This window comes from Lipomyces tetrasporus (genome assembly GCF_029532465.1).
Source record: "Lipomyces tetrasporus strain NRRL Y-64009 chromosome Unknown POJ06scaffold_6, whole genome shotgun sequence".
Taxonomy (NCBI): domain Eukaryota; kingdom Fungi; phylum Ascomycota; class Lipomycetes; order Lipomycetales; family Lipomycetaceae; genus Lipomyces; species Lipomyces tetrasporus.
The window spans coordinates 1,388,805-1,413,607 of NW_026611601.1; the positions used below are offsets into that span (position 1 = coordinate 1,388,805).

The 24,803-nt window shown below is 47.0% G+C and overlaps 13 protein-coding genes across 13 annotated transcripts; 6 read left to right on the forward strand and 7 right to left on the reverse strand.

The window, feature by feature from the left end:
* The first annotated feature begins 168 nt into the window (after positions 1-168).
* Positions 169-1,410, forward strand: POJ06DRAFT_255332 (ribosomal protein S3Ae). The gene is made up of 5 exons (XM_056187884.1): positions 169-234; positions 303-337; positions 419-478; positions 557-620; positions 676-1,410. The coding sequence occupies exons 1-5, from the start codon at positions 231-233 to the stop codon at positions 1,287-1,289; spliced, it is 777 nt and encodes a 258-aa protein (XP_056043527.1). The 5' UTR covers positions 169-230; the 3' UTR covers positions 1,290-1,410.
* On the reverse strand, positions 1,406-2,703 carry POJ06DRAFT_276370 (Alpha/Beta hydrolase protein; the record flags this gene model as incomplete). The annotated part of the gene is made up of 6 exons (XM_056189684.1): positions 2,385-2,703; positions 2,288-2,327; positions 1,908-2,228; positions 1,662-1,846; positions 1,531-1,610; positions 1,406-1,473 (listed from the first exon to the last, which is right to left on the reverse strand). The coding sequence occupies exons 1-6, from the start codon at positions 2,648-2,650 to the stop codon at positions 1,406-1,408; spliced, it is 960 nt and encodes a 319-aa protein (XP_056043528.1). The 5' UTR covers positions 2,651-2,703.
* A 274-nt stretch (positions 2,704-2,977) lies between these two features.
* On the forward strand, positions 2,978-3,533 carry POJ06DRAFT_268952 (uncharacterized protein; the record flags this gene model as incomplete). Its single annotated transcript, XM_056189344.1, has 4 exons — positions 2,978-3,082; positions 3,156-3,302; positions 3,361-3,468; positions 3,522-3,533. 4 exons carry the CDS (start codon positions 2,978-2,980, stop codon positions 3,531-3,533), a joined length of 372 nt encoding a protein of 123 aa, XP_056043529.1.
* A 180-nt stretch (positions 3,534-3,713) lies between these two features.
* Positions 3,714-4,655, reverse strand: POJ06DRAFT_123567 (uncharacterized protein). Its single transcript, XM_056184275.1, has one exon. The coding sequence runs from the start codon at positions 4,400-4,402 to the stop codon at positions 4,004-4,006; it is 399 nt and encodes a 132-aa protein (XP_056043530.1). The 5' UTR covers positions 4,403-4,655; the 3' UTR covers positions 3,714-4,003.
* Positions 4,656-4,709: 54 nt separating this feature from the next.
* POJ06DRAFT_123495 (uncharacterized protein) lies at positions 4,710-6,436 on the reverse strand. Its single transcript, XM_056184274.1, has 5 exons — positions 6,237-6,436; positions 6,059-6,107; positions 5,609-5,680; positions 5,506-5,553; positions 4,710-5,447 (listed from the first exon to the last, which is right to left on the reverse strand). The coding sequence occupies exons 1-5, from the start codon at positions 6,265-6,267 to the stop codon at positions 4,955-4,957; spliced, it is 693 nt and encodes a 230-aa protein (XP_056043531.1). The 5' UTR covers positions 6,268-6,436; the 3' UTR covers positions 4,710-4,954.
* Positions 6,373-8,499, reverse strand: POJ06DRAFT_255346 (uncharacterized protein). The gene is made up of 4 exons (XM_056187885.1): positions 8,020-8,499; positions 7,534-7,962; positions 7,195-7,482; positions 6,373-7,134 (listed from the first exon to the last, which is right to left on the reverse strand). Exons 1-4 carry the CDS (start codon positions 8,137-8,139, stop codon positions 6,607-6,609), a joined length of 1,365 nt encoding a protein of 454 aa, XP_056043532.1. The 5' UTR covers positions 8,140-8,499; the 3' UTR covers positions 6,373-6,606.
* Positions 8,500-9,303: 804 nt separating this feature from the next.
* POJ06DRAFT_123638 (coatomer epsilon subunit-domain-containing protein) lies at positions 9,304-10,832 on the forward strand. The gene is made up of 5 exons (XM_056184276.1): positions 9,304-9,424; positions 9,531-9,909; positions 9,964-10,099; positions 10,160-10,398; positions 10,451-10,832. Exons 1-5 carry the CDS (start codon positions 9,400-9,402, stop codon positions 10,557-10,559), a joined length of 888 nt encoding a protein of 295 aa, XP_056043533.1. The 5' UTR covers positions 9,304-9,399; the 3' UTR covers positions 10,560-10,832.
* A 1,096-nt stretch (positions 10,833-11,928) lies between these two features.
* POJ06DRAFT_255352 (HAD-like domain-containing protein) lies at positions 11,929-13,376 on the reverse strand. Its single transcript, XM_056187886.1, has 2 exons — positions 13,053-13,376; positions 11,929-12,995 (listed from the first exon to the last, which is right to left on the reverse strand). Exons 1-2 carry the CDS (start codon positions 13,141-13,143, stop codon positions 12,154-12,156), a joined length of 933 nt encoding a protein of 310 aa, XP_056043534.1. The 5' UTR covers positions 13,144-13,376; the 3' UTR covers positions 11,929-12,153.
* A 2,149-nt stretch (positions 13,377-15,525) lies between these two features.
* On the reverse strand, positions 15,526-16,418 carry POJ06DRAFT_255354 (uncharacterized protein; the record flags this gene model as incomplete). The annotated part of the gene is made up of 2 exons (XM_056187887.1): positions 16,071-16,418; positions 15,526-16,005 (listed from the first exon to the last, which is right to left on the reverse strand). Coding segments are annotated over exons 1-2 (316 nt in total), but the record flags the coding sequence as incomplete, so codon positions are not given.
* A 2,126-nt stretch (positions 16,419-18,544) lies between these two features.
* On the forward strand, positions 18,545-20,710 carry POJ06DRAFT_255358 (uncharacterized protein). The gene is made up of 6 exons (XM_056187888.1): positions 18,545-19,204; positions 19,263-19,689; positions 19,749-20,052; positions 20,110-20,151; positions 20,210-20,279; positions 20,334-20,710. Exons 1-6 carry the CDS (start codon positions 18,903-18,905, stop codon positions 20,434-20,436), a joined length of 1,248 nt encoding a protein of 415 aa, XP_056043536.1. The 5' UTR covers positions 18,545-18,902; the 3' UTR covers positions 20,437-20,710.
* POJ06DRAFT_291242 (Spermidine/spermine synthase) lies at positions 20,536-22,105 on the forward strand (the record flags this gene model as incomplete). The annotated part of the gene is made up of 6 exons (XM_056190364.1): positions 20,536-20,863; positions 20,978-21,161; positions 21,209-21,356; positions 21,412-21,652; positions 21,775-21,850; positions 21,901-22,105. The coding sequence occupies exons 1-6, from the start codon at positions 20,821-20,823 to the stop codon at positions 22,103-22,105; spliced, it is 897 nt and encodes a 298-aa protein (XP_056043537.1). The 5' UTR covers positions 20,536-20,820.
* Positions 22,106-22,389: 284 nt separating this feature from the next.
* POJ06DRAFT_123708 (band 7 family-domain-containing protein) lies at positions 22,390-23,920 on the reverse strand. The gene is made up of 3 exons (XM_056184277.1): positions 23,680-23,920; positions 23,379-23,563; positions 22,390-23,301 (listed from the first exon to the last, which is right to left on the reverse strand). The coding sequence occupies exons 1-3, from the start codon at positions 23,708-23,710 to the stop codon at positions 22,675-22,677; spliced, it is 843 nt and encodes a 280-aa protein (XP_056043538.1). The 5' UTR covers positions 23,711-23,920; the 3' UTR covers positions 22,390-22,674.
* On the forward strand, positions 23,921-24,768 carry POJ06DRAFT_123874 (cytochrome b-c1 complex subunit 8). Its single transcript, XM_056184279.1, has 5 exons — positions 23,921-24,103; positions 24,187-24,248; positions 24,309-24,326; positions 24,435-24,594; positions 24,665-24,768. Exons 2-5 carry the CDS (start codon positions 24,200-24,202, stop codon positions 24,717-24,719), a joined length of 282 nt encoding a protein of 93 aa, XP_056043539.1. The 5' UTR covers positions 23,921-24,103; positions 24,187-24,199; the 3' UTR covers positions 24,720-24,768.
* Positions 24,769-24,803: the final 35 nt, after the last annotated feature.

A 24,803-nucleotide genomic window follows, 5' to 3' on the forward strand; every position in this document is an offset into this window, starting at 1 on the left:
TTTAGTACTCATCACGTGCCATTCTAGATGACAAACCGGCGGATTGGACTTTGGCCTGTTCGTAATAGACCTATGTCTAGGGCTAAACGCAGTCACATCCCTTTGGCGCCCGCAACGTTCAGAGACATCAATACTGCTCCATGGCCGACAGCTCAACCTGAATTGCAACTGAGATAGTTCAACTCCAATCCACCGACTTACATCCATCGTCCGTGTCGAACCAATACACCATGGGTATGTTGATTGCTATGATTCTAGTCATTCTATATTTTACATATGGCATTGATGCTAATATATTATAGCTGTGGGAAAGAACAAAAGATTGAGCAAAGGGAAGGTATGTTGGCCGGCGCGCGATCAGCTATTGCCCGGAAGTTTGGTTATTCTAGCAATTGTTGCTAACGTTTCTGCGATATAGAAGGGCATTAAGAAGAAAGTCGTTGATCCTTTCTCCAGAAAGGACTGGTACAACTTGAAGGTATGCAGATTGAGATGTCGTGAGCTGAGTTCACAGGAAAATTTGTATGTTTCATGCGGTATCTAACGTCTGCTCTAGGCGCCTTCTATGTTCGAGAACCGTGACGTCGGCAAAACCCTTGTTAACCGTACCACTGGTTTGAGTATGTTCCGAAAATCGTCTCTGTATTCAAATTAGATTCTTACACATATTTCCAGAGAATGCCAACGACTCACTCAAAGGCCGCATCGTCGAGATTTCCCTTGCCGATCTCCAGGGCGGCCAAGAGGACCATGCTTTCCGCAAGGTTAAGCTTCGTATTGACGAGATCCAGGGCAAGAACGCTCTCACCAACTTTCACGGTCTTGATTTCACCTCCGACAAGCTGCGATCCCTGGTTAGAAAGTGGCAGACTTTGATTGAGGCTAATGTCACGGTTAAGACCACTGACGACTACTATGTTCGTCTTTTCGCTATTGCCTTCACCAAGAGAATGAGCAACCAGATTAAGAAGACCACTTATGCTCAGTCATCACAGATCCGTCAAATCCGAAAGAAGATGGTCGAGATTATGACCCGTCAGGCCACCAGCGGCACTCTTGCCCAGCTTACCAGCAAGCTTATCCCTGAGGTCATCGGTCGTGAAATCGAGAAGGCTACCCAGGGTATCTACCCTCTCCAGAACGTCTATATCCGAAAGGTCAAGCTCCTTAAGCAGCCTAAGTTCGACCTCGGTGCTCTCCTTGCTCTTCACGGTGAAGGCTCTGGCTCTGCCGAGACCGGTCAGAAGGTGGAGCGTGAGTTCAAGGAGACCATTCTTGAGACGGTTTAAGGGGTGGACGTGTACGTTTGCATTAGTTTGTCAGAAATTTCATTGTATATGTAAATTTGTCGGTGTACATGGACACTAAAAGTGTAATAAAATTGGATTAACAACAGAGTATTATATTATTCGTGAGGAGTCCGTAGGAACTCTTCCACATGCATTACGAACTCAGTAGTTCTCTCGCTTATAACTTAATGCAACTGTCAGTACGGTGCTTATCCGAGACATTTTGAATAGACAGACTTACCCCAGTGGCCGGCATCTATGTCCTTCAAGACGAAGTTTGGGAAGAACCGACCGATAGTAGGAATAGCTTCATCCGGCACACTACGAGGTTGGTAACTTGACTCTTTACGGACGAAGAACTTATATACGTACTAGTGAGATCTACTGCCCCGAATGAACAATGCCGGTCCTACAAATCGGTCACTCTGTGAATTAAACGGGAATTCGGCGATGTGGTCCAGTGCCCTTGCTAAGGTGTCAAGAGGTACGCGGAATCCGATTGTTCCATCACTCTTGAACTTCGCATTTGTTAATAGAAAGTTTCGGATGTCGACGCTCTAGAACAGCGCACGATCAGTCAGCCTAGAACGTATCTGTCATCAGACACAGACAACCAACCTTTTCGTACTTTCCCAAAACTTCAAACGCATCTTTCATGGACCTTAATCCCATTTTCTCAATACTCCGCAATGCTTGGACATATTTCGGAATATCAATTCCTAGCGCGGCATCTATCGGCGCGTTGTCCACAGCGATTAAGCTGTCCACAATATCCGGCCGACGCAATGCAATAGCCATCGCGGTTTTGGCGCCCATAGAGTGGCCCAGTACAACCGAGGGCCTTTTAATCTTCTCGTCTATGAAATACTCGACGTCTAGTGCCAGGCTCTTGTAATCATGAGTTCGCGAGTGCGGGCTGTCGCCGTGATTTCGAAGATCCTATTTATTGCTGTCAGTAACTAAACCGGACTGTAGAGCCTACAAGTAGCGGGTCATACCAATGCATATACTGTCGTCGCAAGCTCTTTCGCAAAGCGTCTGTTTCGCAGAATTAGGCCAGCAATACATAAAACGAGAGCAGTTGAATACACTTACCGGCAAACGCTCCTATTATTCTGCTTTGAGCCTAATAACCCATGTAGAACAACTATTGGTGCAATATTGGAATCCTTCTCCGAGCCCGGGGACGGTGGATCAAATTGAAGATATTCCATTCGTATCGGCTGCTGATTGCTATCAACTTGTCGGAAAAGCGACGTCGAATACGGGCACGCACAGGTAAACCTTGGTGGATTCACGGTATATCGCGAAGATGCTAATAGGCTACGCGCATTATGTATACTTGTTTGAAATAAAGACATGTCTAGTAACTCTAATTGTTATACTTAAATGTAGAAAAAACCCGGTCTAAATCGATATCGCGGAGAACGATTGCTTGTCTGCGGCTCCGCAAATGTCGAGTTCGTCAATATCGCCGGGTAACTCATCATCTGCGACGAGTGAAAGCGGCGAATTAGGAGGCACGATTCACTCCAAGTCGAGCGCGCGAAATCTGTACATTAATATTCGCTGAAGAGAATTTAACACCATATTCCCAATTGTTCTCTCTGGCGCTTATAGGAAATGTGTGTATCAATATGTTATAAATCCTTTTTGGAAAGAGAGCTAATGAGAATTGTGCAGACAACATGCCGACGAAACCGACTCATTTGGCCCTGACGACCAAGATCATCAAGACTCCGCAGGAGGGACGAACGGAGACTATTCATCTATATCGACGATTCTTGCGAGCGGTATGATCATATTGCGGCTAGGGAGATGGGGATTTTGGGATTCGAAGGATATCTACTAAAATCGTACCACCAGGCACCAACGATTCTCCGTCTGTATCAGATGGATGTGCCACTGGCCATGATCCGATCTAAACTCCGACAAGAATTTGAGCGTCAGCGTTTTGTCAGGAGTTTGCCAGTCATTAGTGTGTTGCTAGCAAAGGGAAATATGGAGTATCAGGTATTCAGCACTGTGTCTCATGAGATTTGGGTCTCGGAAATTGTCTAATTTGTGTTAGGAAACCGTGAACTTCTGGAAGCAGAAAGCTCAGATCTTCAAGTACTTTACTCAAGAAGAGTATCCAGAGCGTTACGCTCGCAAGGGATTCGTGGACAAGTTCTTGGAGGTATGCCGAATTTGATGGGCATATTCGCTCAATAGCAACTAATATGTGCTTAGGGAACTGCATAAAGATGTTATAGCTACAGGAAGACATAATAGATTCAACAGGGTCGGACGACAAGTGGTATCGGAGTGCATTTTTTGGTTGTCATGCGTAAATACAATAGGGGTTGATCCTGCTCACGGGTTGATAAAACTTACCGAACAAGTACATATCGTCTGTGTTCCTCGCTGACGACGCCATAATAGAACGAACGTATCGACAAATAGGCTGCAACCTCTGAAATTACTAAACTTAGGGAATATTAAAAAGTGGTCTCTGGCATTGTTGTGCTTTTAATATCACACGCCCTTCCTCTCCCGCCTTCCCACTCACCCCTCGTACGTTATGAGCTCGCTCGCACAAATAAAACGACCCCTCAATATATCGGCAATCTTGCCTCCAAAGCACCTTACAATTGCAACCGAATCATAATTGCAACATCCCGCGAGAATTATCAGTGCACGCATGTTCTATTGTAGCAATTCCCATCTGTCTATCAGAAAATTCTGGTATGTTTTTGTCCTTTGACAGCTCCAAACATCGATAGACTAAGTGCGACGTCATTTTCCAACATCGACGTGTTACTCTCCTCCACGAGATCGAACGACCTCATATTTACCGGAAACGAAGTTCCGTTTTTCACTGCAACAAGATTGCTGAAGTACGAATCCTCGGATGCAGCGCTCTCAGTATTAACAATTTGAGCGGCAGTTTGTGAAGCGAGTGATGCTGCGGAAGAGCTATTGATCGAAGGGGAATACGGCTGGGAGCTTGGTTGTGACGGGTTGACGGAGCCCACGGATAGGTGCGGTGCGGGAGATAGTAAATTTGTTTGCGGTGACGGAGTCGAGAGAGCTGCTGGAGATTTCTTCGGATTGGTCATATATGAAACCATTTTGCGTTGATTAGGAGCATAGTCCGTTGTAGTCAATGTAACACGGAGGGCGATGACGACTAGGTACGCGACGTCCAAGAGTCAATATCCGTGCTTCTCACGTCTGGCAATTCATGCCTACCGGTCTGTGCGTAAGAGTGCTCTAGACTGTAATCTTGTATGACGTGTGGCTATGGATGTGTATGTCAGAGATCGGGACGACACTCAACTTGGTATGTTAGTATCGCATCAGTCGACAGTTCGATCTGGGACGAGTGCGGCGCTCAATATAATCTCCGCAGATTCCGAACACCACCAATTGGTATCCAACTCATGTGTGATTTTCTTCTATTAATGTGACTAATACACTTGAGTCACAATTACCAGAACCAGAATATTATGAGAGTTACATATATATAAGCTATAAGCTATATTATAGCAACTACATGATGTCAATAAGCATTGCACATACAGATCACTAATCCGACGTCAATATGAAATACAAACACCAAACCAATTATCCATTATCTTTATTCCCACACCATTTTGTCCGACATTCCTGTAATCTCTGCGTTACAATTTCTGCATAGCAGCAATGTCGGTGGACTGGACGTGGTCCTCGTCTTCCTCAATAGCAGCCTGGAGATCATCAAGAGAAATCTTCTCATCCTCAACGACCAGATTAATCTGCAACTTCTTGATACCGTAACCCACAGCAATCCACTGGTGAGCACCCCAGACGAGGCCATCCATCTCAACAGACTTGACATTCTCCAGCAGCTCGTCGAGGTCAGTCTCATCGTCCCAAGGCTTGACCTCCATGGTGACGATACTCTTAGCGGCTGGCTTGGGTCCTTTCGCGGCCTTCTTTGCAGCGTACTCGGCTAATCGTTGCTGCTTCAGCTTCTCGGCTTCAGCATCCTCCTCCTCGTCGTCCGAACCGAAAAGGTCGACCTCCTCCTCTTCCTCCTCCGCGGCCTCAGCTGGGGCCGTAGCAGGCTCCTCAGCGGGAAGCTCGGGTCCGATGGTGGCAATGTCGGCAGAAGCATCGCCAGGGAGATCGGAGCTAGACGTATTATTAGTATGACTACGGAATAATTAATAGCCCAGGTAAATACACTCACAATTCGCTCTCGTACGAGACAATGTTGGAGTACCAGCGAGCGACGTTACTGTAACACGTTATCAGCAAACCACAGTATTATTGTTTCCAGAGTGTCTACTTACGGGTAGGTCTTTGCATCGGGTGCGGAGCCAACGGCCTTAAAGACAATGACATCATCCTGGGAGGGCGTGTATCTAAGAATCAAACTTGTCAGCTTATAACGTCATTTCGATCGGATCCACTTTCGCCAAAAGTCAAAAGCCAAAACATAGGTTGAAACTATCACTCAAGTTCAGAAAAATGTTAAACAAAATGGGTTTGTATTCATGCTTATGCGGTGTCTTAAGCCGCGATCATAAACACGGACCATAGTTTTTCATCATACAAGAATAGGACCTAATCGCGGAACAAGTTCCATTTCCATATCAGAACACAATTGCCCTCTGTTGCATTCCTTTGTGGAAAATATGGTGTCTCTTGCCCAGTCACAACCTCAACTAATTCCTGAATTTATCAAGAAAGATCTCCTTTGATTTGACGAATGTCACAACGTTGAACAAAATGGTAATTACCCAGAAATAAAGCTCTCGGTCAACAAGAAATCGTTAAGTCTGGCGAGACCTATGCAATTGAGTTGTCAGCATTCTGAACTGGTCCTCCTATTTCGGCTGAGCTTGACACGTTGACGACGCGCCGTCTGCCTGGATCTAACTAACCCACACGTAATACCAGTAATTAAAATGAGCTTACCAGCAGCAGAAGCAAGATCACCGAAACCCATCGTGAACTGTGTGATGAAGTAGATCAGGAAGAAACGAAAACGATTATCAGAGAAGGTGTGACAGGAATGGTCCTTGACGTAGTCAACCGAGCTGGAAAAAATTTGTGTGGTGGTAAGATAGTGTACACTTCTGTGGCCGCACGTGCGGCGATTGCGCACTAAGTTGGGTGTGGTTTGAACTCTTACCCATACGGGCCGTGGATAACTGTTCAGCGTTTAACGTCTACACGATTTAACCTGAGTGTAGATTGCCCTGTCTAAATCGAAGTTGAATCGCATGATACTTCAGTGAAATTTGTACGGAACATGCTGCAAATACAAAAAATAATGCAAATGCCACTAATTCTTGCTTTCAAAATGCTCAACTACTAAATGCGCAGCATGGATACCTGATCCGTATGCACCTCCCACTGTTGCGAGTTGTAACACGTCGCTACAGTGTTCTCCTGCAAGCCATACATTTCGCTCGGGTAATCCTCGCCTTAGCTCTTCAATGTCTATATCACCTTCCTTTAAGCCGACCGTGAAGCATGAATATGAACCATATCCGGCATATGGGTCCTTCGACCAACTGGTGCTTATAATCGCTGCCGGTTCGTCGCGACCAGGTTCATAGCCAGATATTCGGGAAAAGTATGGCTCAAAAAATGCGATCTTCTCTCCATCGGTTTGCATATTCACGACTTTCTGCGACATCTCTCCGTATAAGTACCATAACAGTACTGGTTGACAATACGGCTCCGGGAGATGTGCAAGGGATATGACAGACATCGGCCACTTCTCTGGATTGGTATGTGGCGCGTAATCGGGCGCGAAAAATTCGTAATAATCCAGACTCCAAAATTTCCTTGGAAATCTGATATAAACCTATCATAGAATCGAGTCAGTTCATTGAGTCTTAAATCGACACCGTTAACGTTCATTCACCTTTTCCAGTCGGCCATATCCCAGAGAGTCGACAGCGGATAATAATCGCGCTGGTAGTTCCGGATGAAAAGCTATAGCTCGTTTCTTCAAAGCACCTAATGGTACCGCAACAACAGCCGCGTCAAATGCAATGCTCTGTCCCGTCTTCAACGTAATACTGACACCACTTGCAGAAGTATCAATATCTGCAACAGGAGTATTGAGCTGTAGGTCTACCTTATCTATAACTTTCTCTGCCATATTCTGTAAAATCGATGCAAATCCACTTGCAACAAACAAGTTCTCTCCCTAAAATGTCTTAGCCGTTAAAATTAGTGTTCTAATAAGTGCGGAACTTACTGGTGACGGTTCCTCTAAGAACGCGAACTTCAGACTCTGCCTTTTCACATCCTCTCCAATATAAAACCCAAATATCCGTGTAGCCATCAAGATCTGTTCTTGCATTTCAGCATTATCCGGATACCTGTCCGTCGCGACTCTCTCGACATAGTCGTACAGGCTCAACTCAGGATCAATCGTCGCTGCGTTCTCCTTTGAATACTCTATAGCTTCCTCAACATATTCCCACATAAACTCTTCAAGATAATCCACCTTGTCAGGAGAATACTGCATTCCATTAGGCGCGAAGATGGTTCCATAGGAACCTATATCGTGTAACGTCACGCTAGCATCTTTAAAGTACGATAGAGCTGAATTCTCTTTTGTGTCACCGTGCATCCAGTTCGGACCCAGATCGACTGATTTGCCAAACGCATTCGACACGTCGATCTACATGCATAATTAATACCTTCGAGCATGACAGGATTTATTGACATGAGGACTTACTCGGCCACCTATACGGTCTCTCGCCTCGAATATGGTGACGTCAAATCCATACTCCAGCAGTGTCCGCGCACAACTGATGCCGGCCGTTCCAGCACCGATAATTGCGATTTTCTGGGACATAATAGAGCTATTTGTTGAGCAAGAGAAGCCTGCTTTCAATGTATATACTCTATGAAGTGGATGGATTTGCTGACGTCTATAATATCTTGGCTGCGAATGGAACCACGCGACGGGTGTCCAGCTGGCTCTAGACAACACTTCCGAGCCGAGTCACGCACCAAGTAAGTCACGCAGCATTATATTTCTGGATTATAACCACCACAAAATCTTCGTTAATGCAAGTATCCTCGTGAAAGTGTCTGTTGTCACGCGTACGTAGCAGTGATCTTGATGAGATCAGACTCCATACGCTACACAGAACGTATGGCAGTTCAGCAAGGTTGCAGTTGCTGGGACTGAGCGCTCTCAGCACGTGGCCGTACGACCGGCATAGAGGCAGTTTCGTCATTTCCGCACAGCATCATAAATTTACAATTAAACAAGACAATAATTGGATAATAATGTGGATCGACAATGTAAACCATTTACAATCCTCAGAGATTGAGCGCAAAAGCGAGACGTAACGAAGAAACCTGAAGATTGACTAGTTTTCACCATAAAAAAACTAATCATGATACCAATAACTTAATCATTATGAATATATAACTTATCAGCGTGTTTTCAAAGATTTGGTACATGCAATTTTTATAACCGCAGAGCGGCGGCGACCGAATCTCGCTAACACCCAATATAGACCTTAATTACAATCAGCACAGATTAGGAGTATCGTTAGGCACTACTCCGCTCATAAACTGGTCCTTGGTATTATACTACGTAATATAATGAGGATAAAGGACCTCTGAAGAGCGCTAAGAAACCTCACTAGCAGAGAATACCTTGCAGTGCATTGCTATAGCTGGATTCACCTTACAGTCACTGGCCACGCGATGATTATTCTTCGCTGTCTTTAATCTTCGTTGTGATACGAATACTGACAGAATATACAAGTAGCTGAACAGTAGATAAATGAATGATGTGTGGTTGGCAGAATTGCTCCAAAAGCCCATGTACTAATTATACATGACAATATTGTGAAGATGTAAGAAACAATAATCCGCAATTACTCTGGTCATCACTCACGGTCAGTTCTACTGGACGATGAGACAAGAGGCAGAAGCACTGGCGCACGCATATTCTGCCGAGTCGACAACTCGAGCGTTGGTGTCGCCCCTGTGCGGCCACTGACCAGAGCAACGTAATCTGTAGACAGCTTGTATTCGCCAGTCGTCCTCGATTCATTTACGTTCACCGGCCAACAAGCACGACACATATAGAAACTCAATGGATCCATTTTCAGACGCTGGAGGCATGTATCTTATTATTCTTGTAAATTCTTGCAACGAAAGAATTGTATATCAGAAACGCCGTGGTGGCTGTCGCATTGAGCCAACACTAACATTATGTTCACGCAGAGCTCTTCGCGATCCACAACCTCTTCTATCAGGGCGCATACAAGGAGGTTCTGGAGCAATCGCTAGCGGGATACTCCGATTCCGCAATAACACAAGCAAGAGTGTACCAATACCGGGCACAGATCGGGCTCGGGTCGGCCGAGCAAGTTGTCGGTGAACTCGACGACACGGAAGGGAACGCGTCACTGGTGGCCGTGAAAGCGTTGGCGCTGTATAAGATTGGCGAAACTGAGAGCAGCTTGGAATTAGTCGAGGAGTTGGCTGAAACGGCGAGCGATGATGCGACTGTACAAGTGCTAGGTGCGATCGTGCTATATTTGGCTGGCAAGGTCGAGGATGCGCTGTCGTTGCTCAGCAAGCATGAGGGCAATCTCGCCGCGTAAGTCCGCAAGGCTATTCGATAAGGGGAAAGTGGTAAACTAATTGGCGATAGTGTCGCCTTGATTGTCCAGATCCGATTGTTGCAGAACAAGCTTGATCTCGCGTCCAAAGAAGTTCAACTCGCAAAAAAATGGGGCCAAGACAATCTTTTGGTCAACCTGTCAGAAGCTTGGGTTGATTTACATTTGGTAAGATTTTGTTGCAAATATGATCTGAATTGATTTAAGTACTAAGCAAGGTATGGTCAGGGCGGCGAAAAGTATCAAGAAGCGTTTTATATCTACGAAGAGTTGGCACAAACCCCATCCACCTCTAATGCCCGAACATTCGTCGGCCAGGCTATTGCCGATATTCAACTTGGCAGATTGGAAGAAGCCGAGGATGCTATCAATTCGGCGTTGGAAAGGGACTCTACGAGTCCGGATGTCCTGGTCAATGCTATCGTTCTCTACATCCTACTTGGACGGGATTCCTCGCAGTACTTAGAGTATGTATTCTCTGAAATGTTTAGAATCTTGCGCGCTGACGACTGTGGATAGGGCCCTGCAAAGTGTCGATGCGGACAATCACTTCCTGACGGATTTGGAAGAGAAAAGTGCACTGTTTGACAGTTGCGCTGCAGAGTACGCAAGCCTGATCGTAGAATAGACGACGACGAGCTACCAGTCTGCCCAGTATTGTTCGAGATTAGTGACAGAAAGGAATTGTATCATATACATCGTTTAGAATGATTATTTAATGAATATACTGTTGGGGTGAAATAAGAGCTCGCAAGTGGCCAGGTCACCTAGCACATGCACTGATGGTTCGCAAACCAATCTACGCTGGCGTATAATGAACAAACTAAGATGGCCACAATCGTTCGTTATTGAACAACAACCGCCACGTTAAACCGTAGTTGTCAGAATCAGGTCAATAGCAAACCCGCGTGGCATGAGCGAGGATTCACCTCCGATGGATATTATTCTGTCGCGTCGCAGAGGACGTACTCGATATACTGCGTGCCGGTAGATAGCACTGAACCAAAAGCAGTTTTACAAAATGTTACCACGACCTGTCGACAGTGCAGACATTGATCTACATTCTCACATCTAACGCGACCCAGAGATCCATCACCAGATTACAACCGACTTCAATCTTACAGTCTACAGCTGGCCATCGCCTATCAAAGCAAACGACATAACGATGGGACGATGGGTTCGCCCCACAATCGATCGCCGCTGGCTTGGTCAGGCAACCACAAACCGAGGGCCGCAGTCGGGCAAACTTCCCAATTAGTCAACGCATCCTCGCGCCTCCGACACGAAAGCAACGCCAGCACCTTTCGTTCCCACACACAACGCCAGACCATAAAAACTGCACGACCCGCCCCCCCGCTTTCTCGTCTTGCAAACTTCTTCTGCTCAGGTGCTACACGCATGTGTACAGTTCCGCATATTCAGCCATACAGCAGTCCGGTCAGTTAACAGTGCAGATGGAGAGACACCTTGGAGCAGCAAGCAATTAGACTTTACTTGAGGTGCAGCTTATTCTCAGTAACAAATGGGGCAAGGGTTTGACGGAATTTTTTGGCAGCATGTTTTGACGAATATGCCTCAAGTGGACAGATTGGCGAAATATATGGTTCGGCATATGACATGTACTGATTGGGGTGTTAAGTGGTGATACAGTGCATTTTTGCGCCACTTTGTGAGCAGGGCGTGAGACGCTAGGTACGGGACTGCAAATGGGTACGGATTAGGGCGGGTGGCGGTTCTCGGGGTACCGCGGGAGACGGTCGACCGGGCGGGTGGCAACGGGGGGAAAGGTAGTAATCGATTGGTTGGAATTTACGATGAAACGGGGGGCTTATCACAGCTTGAGAATGAACTACTCTATTCCTGAAACCTGTTACGCGACTGCGGCTTCCATCAATCAATTTCGATTTGCGGCATATTTTGGCACTGTTTAGTTTTCTTTTTTCGTTCTGGTATCAGTCGGACAGAACAAATCAATAAAGGGCTGGCTGTCAATTATAGTACGTTCAATCATGATATTATTGCACTAAGCCACCTTACAACCACGCCAGAAAACGTCTATATCATATACCATATGTGTGATCCCTTAAAGCAAGAAAAAAGAACACCGAATCCCAGAAACGTAACTTAGCGTTTAATCCCATGACCGATAGTGATCCCAAATACCCGAACATACATGTACGAACAATTAAAAGCAAAGTCTATATGCGAAACGTGAAGAATGTCTATTGCACAATCGTGACGCCCTTGTTGAATCGAGCGCTAATGGGCGACATATGGCCTTTCTCGGCACGGCGAGCCTTGCGGGTGTCGACTCCAGAGCCGAAGAACTTTTGCCTGCCGAAGGACGATGACTGCGGTGTCCGGTTGTGTGGCTTCTTGTATCGCTCAAGATCGCCCGAGTCAAGAATTCGCAACACCTCCCGCTCAATGTCGGCAAACGTGTCAAACGGGATGTACTCGATGTTGTGCTCTTTGCAGTACTCCTCCAGCCTGAGACCAGCACGTGCGAAGAGAACATCAGCCTCGCGAGCAGCAGGAAGGTCGGAAACGCCGTCGCCAACGAAGATGACCAACGGATTTCGGTTGCCAGGAAGCTGCTTGCGGAGTTGAGCACGGCATTCTTTGACAGAGAGCGACTTGTCATGGCCGAGATGAGAGTCATGTCGCCAGATTGGCTTCCATTGCGAACCGTCCTCAGCAATCTCTGCTTCGTTGGAGATGATATCAATCCGCCTGGAAGAGTGGTGACCTAGGAACTCGTTGAGGACACCTCGGAGGACAGGCTTTAGGCCAGCAGAGATGACATTGAAGGCGACACCCTCTCGGATGCAAAAGTCGTGGAAGTCAGCAAAGTCAGGGTCGATCACGAGATGCTCCTTCATGGCCCTCATGGACTCGTCGAAGGGGACGTTCAAGCTGCCCCACATCTCCTCAGAGACTTCTCGGAAACTTCGTTCGCCAGTGTGGATCTGCTGGTCGAGTCGTTTGCGGTGCTCGGCACCACAGCCGTGACGGTCAAACAGTATGTGACCAGTGTCTTGCATGAAGATAGTGCCGTCGAAATCTGTCCACGATGTTAGTATATTCTTGGTCGTCCGAGACTATAATAATCCAATCGTACCTGAAAATATAGCGACGTCCTTGCGGGTAGGGAAGATCTCAGTAACAGAGGTGGTAGCAGCAGTTTTGCTGTTGGAATATGATGGAGCCATAGCGAGTAGGACGTAAGATTGTAGTACTTCGTAGATAACGGTTTGTCTGTTCCAAAGGGGTTTGAGCGATTGTGGGGTAAAGAAAGTTGAGAACGAGTGAAGAAGGACGAGTTCAAGGAGGGAGGAGGCTAATATTTATAACATTAAGACGGGTGGCGGAAGGACCGACCGGAGGATGGGTAGGTGGGTGAGGGAGGTTGCACACGAACCATTGCGGACTGTCGATGAGCAGGACAAGGCAGAACCGACGCCCGGCTCGGGCGACGACGATGAGAACCGCCTCAGAAGCGGCGCGGGTACCCCACACGCGCTTGTTCGTTCGTGACTACGCTGCTAATGGCGGCGTCGACCAACGTACCCGGTACCTGTTTTGTGATCCGTGATCTGTGATCGGCGCCACCTGCGCCACGCCTTTTCCGACTACCTCATCCGTCGCTAACGCACGGTACCTGCATCGACTGCCGCGCGCAGTAGATCATTGCTTCTGACCCATCTCCCAGTTTTTCCAGTCTCTATAGTCTGTAATCCTGAGTCAGTCATTACGATGGATATTATCAAGCATAGAATAGCACAGAATCATATTGTCATAACACTAATAACATAGTTTTAAACAGCACGACTCTTCGCCGTCCGGGTCAGGATGAACTTGGTCATCGGTTGGTGCTGACCTGTACCCGAACTTGTCGGGAGCTCGGTGGGAGCATTAGGTCTTCTGTGACAGTTTTGGCTTGCGGCGTGCACTGAAGTGGATTCCTAATATGTCTTACCAGCCAGCGCAGCTTCGCTTGTTTGAGTAGGTTCTCCAGTTGACCTCATTAGCGGATACTGCTTCCGGTTCCCACAACAGGCGGCGCATTTGTCCGAGCAGCCATCGGGAAATGGCACAAGTGTCGCGTGGTTAGACACCAGATGCGATCGCCTATTTGAAGGCGATGCGAAGCGACGTCATCATGCGTACAGAATTGTGATCCATCGGCTTTCGTACCCCACCAATCGTGCTGTGTTCGATTCGCAACTCACAGTGCGCGCTGCAAATGGGAAATTGTAACTGGAAACTTCTTGCTTAATTTCATAGCCCACGTTTTCGTATACACCGCCGATCTTGTCGACAGCATCGTCAGCGTGGGCTCATGTACGGCTTTAACTTTCACTGCTACGCACTTCATTACTTTGTATTTGCCATCCAAACATCAACGAGGTGAGTCTGATAACTCAAATTATCGTCACATTTGCGATTCCACGATATAGCCATCACCCCCCTGGAAAGTCCTGGATGCCAATCACTGACAGAGGGGAGACAAGCATAACCCACTATCGCCCTGGATGGGCGGGGGCGGTGTTCGAACCATAGTTTTCGGAACTGATTAATTTCCGCGTCGTCGTTGCGTTGTGAACTCCCCGGGCGTGTTCTGACGGTGATCGATCGATTATCCTTGGCTTATACGGCGTGGATATCGCTCTAGCGACAATATGACATCTGGCCATTGGGATTCTCCAATTCCATGCGTAATTAGTGCTGTGTGACGTGCTTTCAATTAGTGATATGGAGAACGAGTAACTGTGCATGTCTCGCGCGGACGACTTCTACGTCATTATCGACGAGGAGTAAGGACTGGGCAGGGCCCTGTGCGACAATGTGAAGGACCTTAAAGGCGAGACATTCAACAGGATTTGTGCAATCTGCAAGGAGTTGTTGTGTGACGTAGCGCAGAGCAAGCACGATTCTTGTCGGTTTGACTCGCAATGACATGACACGCGGTTGCTTCATGAGCATCGAACAGCAACGGTGATCGTGTCAGATGATTCAATTCGCGACATACGACGATGGTATGCGCGCATTCGTTGACAACACATCGCTGTGGGATGCGCCCTACGATAGTAGTTCCATTACTTACAAGAACAACACATCGCGAAGCATCGGAAAGAATCGTTTGCAGAGCGTATGGTCTTCCGATGTGCCCAAGCTACGCTTGCTGCAGATAGCTGCTCGATTACGTAGGGAGAACCTCGAGATGTTCCTGCGTAAATGTGTAACCCCCTACCAGGCCCTGCGCTTGCAGGCGGAACCTGAAACGAAGAGCGAAACGTTTACACCCTTGCGGCGATTCTGGTAACCTGTCATAAGCTAAGTCGATCGGCTTCGTGAAACTGCTTGATTTATGGCACCCTCATCACCTTGAAACGGTGCATGGATCTTGAGCAGTGCGTAGGAAACTTCTTGAAGATGCGACAATGAAAAGAAACCACCAGTCTGATAGGATTTAACCTTCAATGAGAAATACAGTTTGTACATTCAACAGTAACTATTTACGGCTTCTGGCTAGTCATAGATCGGTCCTTCGTTAAACTTTCATCGTTAGCAACTGGTTGTAAGCTCTCAGCGGCGGCAAGCGCTTATTCTATCCAAATAGTTTATATTGACATTTACTTATTGCAATCTGTTTGGATTTACTGCGCCTCAAAGACCAGATTGAGTTGGGGCAACGTCATAGTGCAGATTCTGCACGCGAAAACTTAACAAAAACACGACTAGAAAAGTGACGTCATGACTGCCACGGAAAGTTTCGGTCCGGCCTGCCTGATATCCGTGCGCTTGTGGCGGAGCCGGCCATTTCCGCGACGGTAGCAAGCCAGACGCCAGATGGCAATTTGTCTAGCGGGAAATCCTAGAAAACTGCTGACGTGGAGATGCGATTGGATGGTGAATATTGAGCGGAAGATCATTAGATCAATGACGTAAATTTCTCACCATCGGGAGGTGGGCAAGTCACAGTGTTTTCACTCGGTTTCCGCGGCACGATCCACCACGCGGATAAAGTCAGGCTCGCAATCAACGGTGAGATGAAGTCGCTCCCCTCGAGAGTAAGCCGCGAGTGATGCTCCTTGCATATGCATCCGGCTGAGAGATAGTTAACACCAGCTAGCAGCAAGTGATGAGGTAACCTTGGTCGGCATAGCTGTAGTACTTAGTACTATGCAGTATATTATGTGGCCCGAATTTGAGCAACGGGAAATAGGGAGCTCGCGCGCATGCGGAAGGTGTTGATCCACAGCTACACGCTGTTGTGACAACAATGTTTATAAACAACGCGACATCGACGCGTATCATCGACCGGTTATGATACGTCTCCCTTGTGTCGAATCCATCACAGCTAAGTTGAGCTCCTGGCTAGCACGATTTCGATGTCACCACGCAGATGTCCAGGCAATCCAGGATTGACTCTAGAATACGCTGTCTTGTCCGGACAACTGACGCTAGCCCTGACATGGTAAGAGTATGTTGAACCATTACTGCCCAGTAAGGTTGACCCGTACGTCGAGCTCTGGACTAAGTCCTCTAGATCCAAGCGCTTAATGTCCTCAAGGAATTCAAACGTATCCTGCGGATCCGAGACTTCGTTGCCCTTGCTGATATCAATCTGCTGGGACTCCTCAGATTAGGACGAACTTAGCGACGGGTAAGACAAAGAATTAGGGTTAATTGGTCTATGTAAGCTTGTCTCGAACTTAGAGTAATTTTGATAACGGCGATGCGCGATAGCCGGCCGCCTCTCGTCGATCGGGCGCCATTGATGCAATGATATGTATTTTTCAGCTCAATTGAGATACTGCGTTCGACGAATAGCCTCATAGATGACTCAGTGACAGCTCACGGCCGCAGGTCCATTCAAGGATTGTCGGTGGCCACTACAAGTAGCGAAAAATTGTGATTTTGACAACCTGTCCGCGCGTGCGACTAGACGACACTTGTGGCGCTGGTACCATGTCCACATCTTTTGGATTAGCCCCAACCTATCAAATATTACAGCTAAGAATAATAGTAATGGACAAGCTGAGTACTCTAATACGAATTGTCAAACTCAAAATAACTGGGCTCGCGAAGATCATTTACCCGTACTGGGCTGTGGGGGGTCATTCCCGTACCGGTCGTCAGTGATAATCGCATGCTGCTGCCAAGCAAAGCTCGAAAGCCAATACGGTTCGGTCGCGTCTTCCATTTGCTACGCTTCGATTTATGCGGCGAAACGCGATTGGTACCCAGTTATCATTCAATTGAGTTGACAGTTCGTTACGGCCATCATTCCGTAAGGTCAATGTTGCGTGTTACTATTTTCTATTTACTCTGACAGCAGTCTGTGGTCTTATATCTCAAGTCGGTCCTCGTCTCAAATGAAGTTTGAGTATACCTGAACGAGCGGAGTTGAAGAAAGCGAATTCACAGTTAAGTCTACGATATATTTTCTACGATTCAGATAAGTTCGAGCACCTGAAGAGCCTGGCGCAACCAAAGTGCATGGGCCAGGCTTGAGCATTTTCTTCTTTCGAGCAGTTTCCATCGGTTAGAGACGCGCAGACTACTATCGAGCTCCAAAGAAGCTATAAGATACCGTAAAACTGGGGTGGCCACTAATTTGGCTTCCACTAGCGCTGACGATCTTTCCTGATTTGGCATTAGGTTCAGTAGCAGCTTGCTATTATCCTTAAACGGATTAGCGAGGCTATCAGTCCGAAAGGTTTGTGACTTTCACGTGCTGTTCAAAGCTATCATCTGTGGTGTGCGATCACACATAGCCTTTCCCAGATGTATAATTCCGGCACCATCCTTGTTGCGTTACATAACTCCGCTAAGCCAAGTTTGGATTAGTCGCCACTCTCATACGTGCGCTCGGGGACGTGCCACGAAGTGCGCTATCGTGATACAAGCCACGCCTGGTCATGGTTCGTAACAGTTGAGTCACAGGATGATCAGGCATTCGATAACTTTATGCTGGCTGCGGCTATCATGAGAAATACCTATCCCGTCGCTACCAAATGGTCGAGCTACGCTTTGAACTGGAACAATTAATTGTAGTTACATTGTCCGTGTGATATTGGGGCGTTATCCACCGACCATGGTCAGAATGACCGATAGTGAGAATAGATTGCCAGACAAACAATTATTACTGCTCAGACCGCGTGGCGATGTGATTCCTGCATTAGCTGATACGCATGGTTAGTTCGTGAAAGGAGATAACACGCTGCCTTATCACGGCGTTTAGTGTCTACCGCATGGATCCAGAGTTGACTACGTGCCTGCCATTAAATCATCGTGATTACTGGTGATACTCTTCGCAACAGCAGCATAACATCTAGCTTGCCACGTGTAACGAGAAGTCAGAGGATAGGGCGCGGTCCGTTTGTTAGCGTAGCGGGCACCACCCATCCTGATGTGTAAAATAATCCACCTATGTGGATTGGCTCGGCATTCCCTAGGTGTCTGTTATTCTGATGCGCGACGACGTTTCGATGGGTGGACAAATGATTTCGGCGGAAGTTGCTTTACAAAATTCAGCGCAGTTGCGCAGAACGTGCAAATGGCGGTTATCTGATTATACCGCGGGAAGGTCGCACATGTATTATTGTACATATTTATTTAGGATGTGTAGACTTCCCTCATGTTCTCATAAATCCTGCCATGGTAAGGCGAATACTAGCACTTACTGAAAACGACAATCGTCCGACAGAGTAAGTACAATGCACACCAAGTTTCGTCTTGACAGGTGTACCAGCGAAGCATTCTGAAGTTGCAGATGATCTGGTAGTGCCTACACATCGCAACAATAAAGCGTGTTAGGCTTTGAGTCCCGTGGGCTTGAATTGCACTAAACTCCCAACAGGGCAAATTCGACACGGCGACGGACACCATATTCAATGAAGTCAACGTTTTCGGTAGAAGACAGGTCAAGTATCGAAGCCTACATTACGCCTACGGACTAGCCATGGCTCTACTTTCAAGGTCATCCGGTGGAATCGCCAGATCAAACTGTATTCGCAAGTTAGCGCGATTCTCACCGACGCCAGCCGTCACCGACCTCGTGCGGACTTTCGTGTACGATGCGACGTCAACACCACTGCTAAAAACGCCATTGTACGATCTGCATCTCGCGCATGGCGCGTCAATGCATCCATTTGCGGGCTTCAGCATGCCAATCACGTATGAAACACAGTCGATTGTGGAGTCCAACAAATGGGTGCGAACCCAGGCAGGCTTATTTGATGTGTCCCACATGGTTCAACATACGTGAGTCATACGAACCGTTTGAGACTACAATGATATTCAGACTGCTAACTATTCGCAGATTTACGGGAAAGGATGTCACTGCGTTTCTGGAACGTATAACGCCTACTGATGTTAGAGAGCTGGCGCCGTACACTGGCGTGTACTCGATGTTCCTGAACTCCCAGGGCGGGATCGTTGACGACATCATCATCACAAAGCACGCGGAAGACAAATACTACATTGTAACCAACGCAGCATGTCGTGCCGGTGATCTGGCGTTCCTGGAGGAACAAAAGAAGATACATGGCCTTATAGATATCCAGCATGATATTCTGGAGGAGTGGGGCTTACTCGCCTTACAAGGACCGCGAGCAGCCGAGGCATTGCAGCGCCTGACGGATTTTGATCTTACGCAGCTGAAGTTTGGTAATGTTGGACTGATGCCAGTTAAAGACAGCAAGTACTGGGTCTCGCGGAGCGGATACACCGGAGAGGATGGATTTGAGGTACGGCTTTCTTATTTTTTTTTTGTTATGGCGGTCATTAACCATGGGATCTCATGTAGATATCGGTACCAAAAGAGGAAACACTGGGTTTTGCCGAACGTCTTCTCGGAGAATCCAATTCAGTTGTGAAATTGGCAGGGCTCGGTGTCCGCGACGCGTTGCGGCTTGAGGCGGGCTTGTGTTTGTACGGCCATGACCTAGATGAAACTACGACTCCGATTCAAGCGTCCCTGTCGTGGGTTGTTGGAAAGAGAAGGAGAGTGGATGGCGGATTCAATGGATACGAGGTTATTTCCGACGAATTGAAGAATGGGACCACAAGACGACGAGTTGGGTTCGTGAGCGATGGACCGCCAGCAAGAGGTAAGTTGCTCAATTTGTGTTTCCCTCACTGGCAATGGCTGCTAACAGACTCTGCAGAGGGTTCAAAGATTTACGACGAAACTGGTATGAAATTAATAGGTATTAGACGCTTGACGCAAGTACAATATTGATGCCGTTTACTAATGTCTGTTCTAAGGCGCTGTTACATCCGGGCTACCGTCCCCTAGCGTAGGCAGAAACATTGCCATGGGATATGTCGAGAGAGTGTATGCGATGCTACTTATATTGCTTCAGTATCAACTATCACTGACGACCTTTAGTTTCATGAAACGAGATACTAATGTTCTCTTTGATATCAGATCAAGAAAACGGCCAGGCACTGTCGCCAAAATGCCTTTCGTGCCGACAAAGTACTACCGCTAGATATCTGGCTAAAATGGTAGACGTACAATCCTAACGTTAAGTAATTAATTTTAATTACAAGGAAGGTTTTCGGGTACTTGCTCAGCTGGTACTGGACCAGAATCAAACGCTGAAGTAAATGACAAATATCATACAAATTCAGCAATTAATATCGCAATTCTCATCACTCATAGCGATTACTCCATGGACCGATCCTTTCGCATATGAAACCAAAGAGTGTCGGATGACGTAGCACAGTAAACATTGATTTGCTCCAGTCAGGTTCACAACGCTTTGTCCTATTTAAGTCGCGAAAATTTCTTCCCAACCTCTCCCTCTCCATCCATCGCAACAGTACGCACTCCGATCATATATATTTTATAACTCTAGCGCAACGAGATAACAATGTCCGGAGAATCAGGTGAACTCACTCACTACACCATCAAGGGTAAGTTCCATTTTTATGTTGTGTCGCAGTTATCACCGACCGCGCTACGGTAAAATGGAAAACTGGACGGGCACCGCAAGTCCAGTATCAAGCTAACGCAATTGATCTCAACAGACGGTTGGTTCAGAGAGATCTCGGATGAGTTATGGCCTGGTCAGGCCATGACTCTTCGTGTCAACCAGATTCTCCACGTCGAGAAATCAAAGTACCAGGACGTTCTCGTTTTCGAGAGTTCCAACTACGGTAACGTTCTTGTACTCGACGGCGTTATCCAGGCCACCGAGCGCGATGAGTTTGCGTATGTTATGTTTGTCTTCCTCGTAGACTATAGCTAATATGAGCTAGTTACCAGGAGATGATCACTCACCTCGCCATGTTCAACCACCCCAGCCCGAAACGGGTCCTTGTTATTGGCGGTGGTGACGGCGGTGTCCTTCGTGAGATTGTCAAGCATGAGAGTGTCGAGGAGGCCATTCTCTGCGATATTGACGAGGTAAGTTATTGACAGTTGCGAAAGAGCATGGAAATCGCGTTCTAATTGCTTCTAGTGCGTGATCCGTGTCTCCAAGAAGTACCTTCCTTCCATGGCCGTTGGCTTCCAGCACCCCAAGGTTAAGGTCTTCGTCGAGGACGGCTTCAAGTTCCTTGCCGCGTACAAGAACCACTTTGATGTGATCATTACCGACTCCTCCGACCCTGAGGGCCCCGCCGAGTCTCTCTTCCAGAAACCTTACTTTGAGCTCTTGAACGACGCTCTTACCGAGAAGGGTGTCATTACTACGCAAGGTTGTGCTGTGCTGTTTCTTTTAGTTCGTTATTTCTACCTCGTAACTGAACTGTTTCTCGTGCTGTTTGCTCAGTGCCTTTTTTTCCTGCGAGTGTTTACTAATATGGTGATTTTCGCTGTATAGCCGAGAACATTTGGCTCCACATGCCATTGATCCGAGACTTGAAGAAGGCTTGCTCTGAGGTCTTCCCCGTCGCCGAGTATGTATACTTTCAATTCTGAAACTGCCTCGGAATCTAACGGAGCTCAGATACGCGTACACAACTATTCCCACGTACCCGTCCGGTCAGATTGGGTTCATGGTCTGCAGCAAAGACCCAGAGCGCAAGGTCGACGTCCCGACTCGCGTGACTGAGCCCGAGAAGGAGAAGGAGTTGTTCAGATACTATAACGCTGACATCCACAAGGCTGCTTTCATTCTGCCTACTTGGGCTCGAAGTTTCCTCTCGAAGTAAGTTTCCAGTAGCAGCAGAGGGGCTAGGCGAAAGGTGCGAAGAAAAATAGTAAATCAAACTCCGATATACGATAAATAAAATTGGAATTGCAGGATAGTGGTTCAACTGAGTTGCTCTTCTTGTTGCGTTTACAGAAGAGTGCAGGATTGGAAACTATCCAGACCTACGGCGGCATATTCTTTTGAAAATTTAATACTTACTATTATTTTTACGTGGGATTTTGTGATCTTCAACAGATTGCATTTGTGTATTGATACGGAAATCGTGAATGGATAAGGAATGGGACGTGGAACTCATTTTGCATGTACTACTATAGCATTACGCTCGTCTTGAGTGAGGACACATAATCATAATTTAAATTATTATTAACATCCGAACTTACAATGTTGCTAGATGAAAATGGTAATGGATTGGACGTCTGTAGGCCGGTTTAATTCACATACAATAGAACAAGATAGAGGAGATTATGCACAAGTTGACAAAAGGACGAATAAGTCAATAACAACTATTTGTTGTTTGCCCCGTCATAAAATATACTACAAAATATTACGTGTCTCGTTAAATCGCGTCTACCTCCCACCAATGTTCAACAGTAATGCATTACTGCCATGTTGGCCATCTTCGCCACCAGGAACGTATGTCACATTAGGCGCAGAAGAAAGCGTGCCAGCAATTTCCTTGGACGCCTCAATCCGACGAATTAGCAACAATCCGTCGCCTGACTTTTCGAGCGCTTTGGAAATTGTCTCGGCAGCCTCGGCTTCACCCTCCGCACGAATAACAGACGCCTGTCGCTCCTGCTCCGCCTTCTCGACAATAAACCGCGCACGTTCGGCATCCTGCTGGGCGATTTGCTTCTCCTCGACCGCCTTGGTGAATTCCTTACCGAAGGTCATGTGCGTAATCGACACGTCTTCGAGTGCGATGTTGAATTCACTCGCGCGCTTAACGAGCTCGTCCCGAATCCTGGAGGACACGATTTCTCGCTGAGTAATGAGTTCTGCAGCGTCGAATTGAGCAACAATAGCTTTGAGGACTTCGTTGCCAATGGAGGGAAGTACTCGCTCGTCGTAGTCGAGACCTAGATTCTGGTAGATTAGAGGAAGGTGCTGGACGACTGGTCTGTGAAGCACACGTAGTGTCAAGGAAACCATTTGCAGATCTTTACTTCCGGTCGTAGTTGAGATGTTGCGAGGCTGATCAACATTAGCAATTTCCAGATCATTACGAGTGAATTCCACGTCAATCCCATGAAAATAGAGATGAGACATACAGTAGTCCGCACATCCATAATAACAGCTTTTTGTAGCCATGGAATCAGGAAATGTGTGCCTTCGCTAACGACGTCCTGCTTGACACCGACGAATCTGTCGAAGATGACTGCCCTACTGCCGCCCTTGACGTCGTACATGGCAGACTGAGCGACAGTCACTCCGATCGCTGCTGGTACAGCTAAGCCTAGACGCAACTATCAATATTCCCATCCGTGGCATACAAGTGAAAATGGAACAGATCAAAGTAGACCACCGCCTTTCCACTGTAATCAAATTCCAATTGAGCTCGAGGCAACTTACGATAGATCCAAGTTAGCGCCCGAACAGACATTTGTATGGAAGTAACTAATCTGGATATTACGGTCTCCAAGTTGTCACCGATTAGGATTTGATTAAATCGCTGGCGAATAGCTAGCTGCCTCTCAAAGACGGTGTACTGTGGCCTAATTACTTAATTCGCGATGATGGTTAGTGCATGAGGAGACACGGTGTCACCCAGAACTAATTTATTAAGCCTCAAAACTACGCTGAAGGTGTGTTGCTCTGTGTAAATATCCGCCCTAAGATGCGATTCCTCCCGGCTCTGACGGACCAATGAACGCGAGCGTAAAGCATTCGAGAAGGCCATCGCTTATTCCAGTTCACGACAGCAAACATTTGGATTTCAGGTTAATTGGATATCCAACTTCTCGCCGGGAATTTCATTTGCCCAATTTATATATAAGTATGTTTGGATTTAATCGTATTCTGCAAATTTTAATGCATGGCCAAACAAGAAATCGAGGAGAGTGTTCTAACGAGTTACAGTCACTGATTCACAATGACCGGTGGTGGACATCACGGATATATGGGATGGTGGGGTGATATGGGTATGTTTCTAGCAGTCCTAGTGACACATTATTGCAGAAGATAGTTTCTAATCGACGTAGGCGGCCCCAAGCAGAGAGGTAGCTACAGTATTCTCTGGATTGAGTGAACGGCTTATATATCTATTCATGCTACAAGCCATGGCTCAAGTTACTCCTACAATCTACGTATTTTGACTGTTTATATAGGTATCATAACCTACTCCGTCTCCCCTTACGCTCAGAAGCCCTTTGCTGGAGCGTTCCAGAACGCGATTTTCAACACCTTCCGACGAGTGTCGTCGCAGGCATTCTACGTCGTGTTGCCCGCTGGCCTTCTCATTTACGTCATCAACACCGCTAAGCAGAGGTATGCGATTTAAATTGTCCCTGCCGAAGGGAATAATACTTTGGGGCATTGTTCCATTAACACGGTCTAGAAACGCATACTTGTACAGCAAGGCGGGCCGCAAGGATTTAGAAGCGTTGTTGTAAACACTCTCATCCGAACGATTGCATTACTGAAGTCCGCGAATGGCGGATATGATCGAAATTATTTGTACAGAGGGCGGGGCGATT

Excerpts from the sequence above, each read along its gene's own strand:
- POJ06DRAFT_123638 (XM_056184276.1), top strand. The coding sequence starts at position 9,400 with ATGGATCCATTTTCAGACGCTGGAG. Across the intron at positions 10,100-10,159 it reads CTTGGGTTGATTTACATTTG|GGCGGCGAAAAGTATCAAGA; the intron begins GTAAGATTTTGT and ends AGGTATGGTCAG. Across the intron at positions 10,399-10,450 it reads GATTCCTCGCAGTACTTAGA|GGCCCTGCAAAGTGTCGATG; the intron begins GTATGTATTCTC and ends GACTGTGGATAG.
- POJ06DRAFT_255358 (XM_056187888.1), top strand. The coding sequence starts at position 18,903 with ATGGCTCTACTTTCAAGGTCATCCGGTGGAATCGCCAGATCAAACTGT. Across the intron at positions 19,690-19,748 it reads CCGGAGAGGATGGATTTGAG|ATATCGGTACCAAAAGAGGA; the intron begins GTACGGCTTTCT and ends GATCTCATGTAG. Across the intron at positions 20,280-20,333 it reads ATGGGATATGTCGAGAGAGT|TTTCATGAAACGAGATACTA; the intron begins GTATGCGATGCT and ends GACGACCTTTAG.
- POJ06DRAFT_255332 (XM_056187884.1), top strand. Across the intron at positions 338-418 it reads AAAGATTGAGCAAAGGGAAG|AAGGGCATTAAGAAGAAAGT; the intron begins GTATGTTGGCCG and ends TCTGCGATATAG. Across the intron at positions 621-675 it reads TAACCGTACCACTGGTTTGA|AGAATGCCAACGACTCACTC; the intron begins GTATGTTCCGAA and ends ACATATTTCCAG.
- POJ06DRAFT_123567 (XM_056184275.1), bottom strand. The coding sequence starts at position 4,402 with ATGGTTTCATATATGACCAATCCGAAGAAATCTCCAGCAGCTCTCTCG.
- POJ06DRAFT_123495 (XM_056184274.1), bottom strand. The coding sequence starts at position 6,267 with ATGGGTTTCGGTGATCTTGCTTCTGCTGCTG. Across the intron at positions 6,108-6,236 it reads TGATCTTGCTTCTGCTGCTG|GTCTCGCCAGACTTAACGAT; the intron begins GTAAGCTCATTT and ends TCAATTGCATAG. Across the intron at positions 5,448-5,505 it reads GTCTCGTACGAGAGCGAATT|CTCCGATCTCCCTGGCGATG; the intron begins GTGAGTGTATTT and ends TAATACGTCTAG.
- POJ06DRAFT_255346 (XM_056187885.1), bottom strand. The coding sequence starts at position 8,139 with ATGTCCCAGAAAATCGCAATTATCGGTGCTGGAACGGCCGGCATCAGT. Across the intron at positions 7,963-8,019 it reads GAGACCGTATAGGTGGCCGA|ATCGACGTGTCGAATGCGTT; the intron begins GTAAGTCCTCAT and ends TTATGCATGTAG. Across the intron at positions 7,483-7,533 it reads TCTTAGAGGAACCGTCACCA|GGAGAGAACTTGTTTGTTGC; the intron begins GTAAGTTCCGCA and ends AAGACATTTTAG.
- POJ06DRAFT_123874 (XM_056184279.1), top strand. The coding sequence starts at position 24,200 with ATGACCGGTGGTGGACATCACGGATATATGGGATGGTGGGGTGATATG. Across the intron at positions 24,595-24,664 it reads ATCAACACCGCTAAGCAGAG|AAACGCATACTTGTACAGCA; the intron begins GTATGCGATTTA and ends AACACGGTCTAG.
- POJ06DRAFT_123708 (XM_056184277.1), bottom strand. The coding sequence starts at position 23,710 with ATGTCTGTTCGGGCGCTAACTTGGATCTATC. Across the intron at positions 23,564-23,679 it reads GGCGCTAACTTGGATCTATC|GCTTAGCTGTACCAGCAGCG; the intron begins GTAAGTTGCCTC and ends AGTTGCGTCTAG. Across the intron at positions 23,302-23,378 it reads TTATGGATGTGCGGACTACT|CCTCGCAACATCTCAACTAC; the intron begins GTATGTCTCATC and ends AATGTTGATCAG.
- POJ06DRAFT_255352 (XM_056187886.1), bottom strand. The coding sequence starts at position 13,143 with ATGGCTCCATCATATTCCAACAGCAAAACTGCTGCTACCACCTCTGTT. Across the intron at positions 12,996-13,052 it reads GGACGTCGCTATATTTTCAG|ATTTCGACGGCACTATCTTC; the intron begins GTACGATTGGAT and ends CATCGTGGACAG.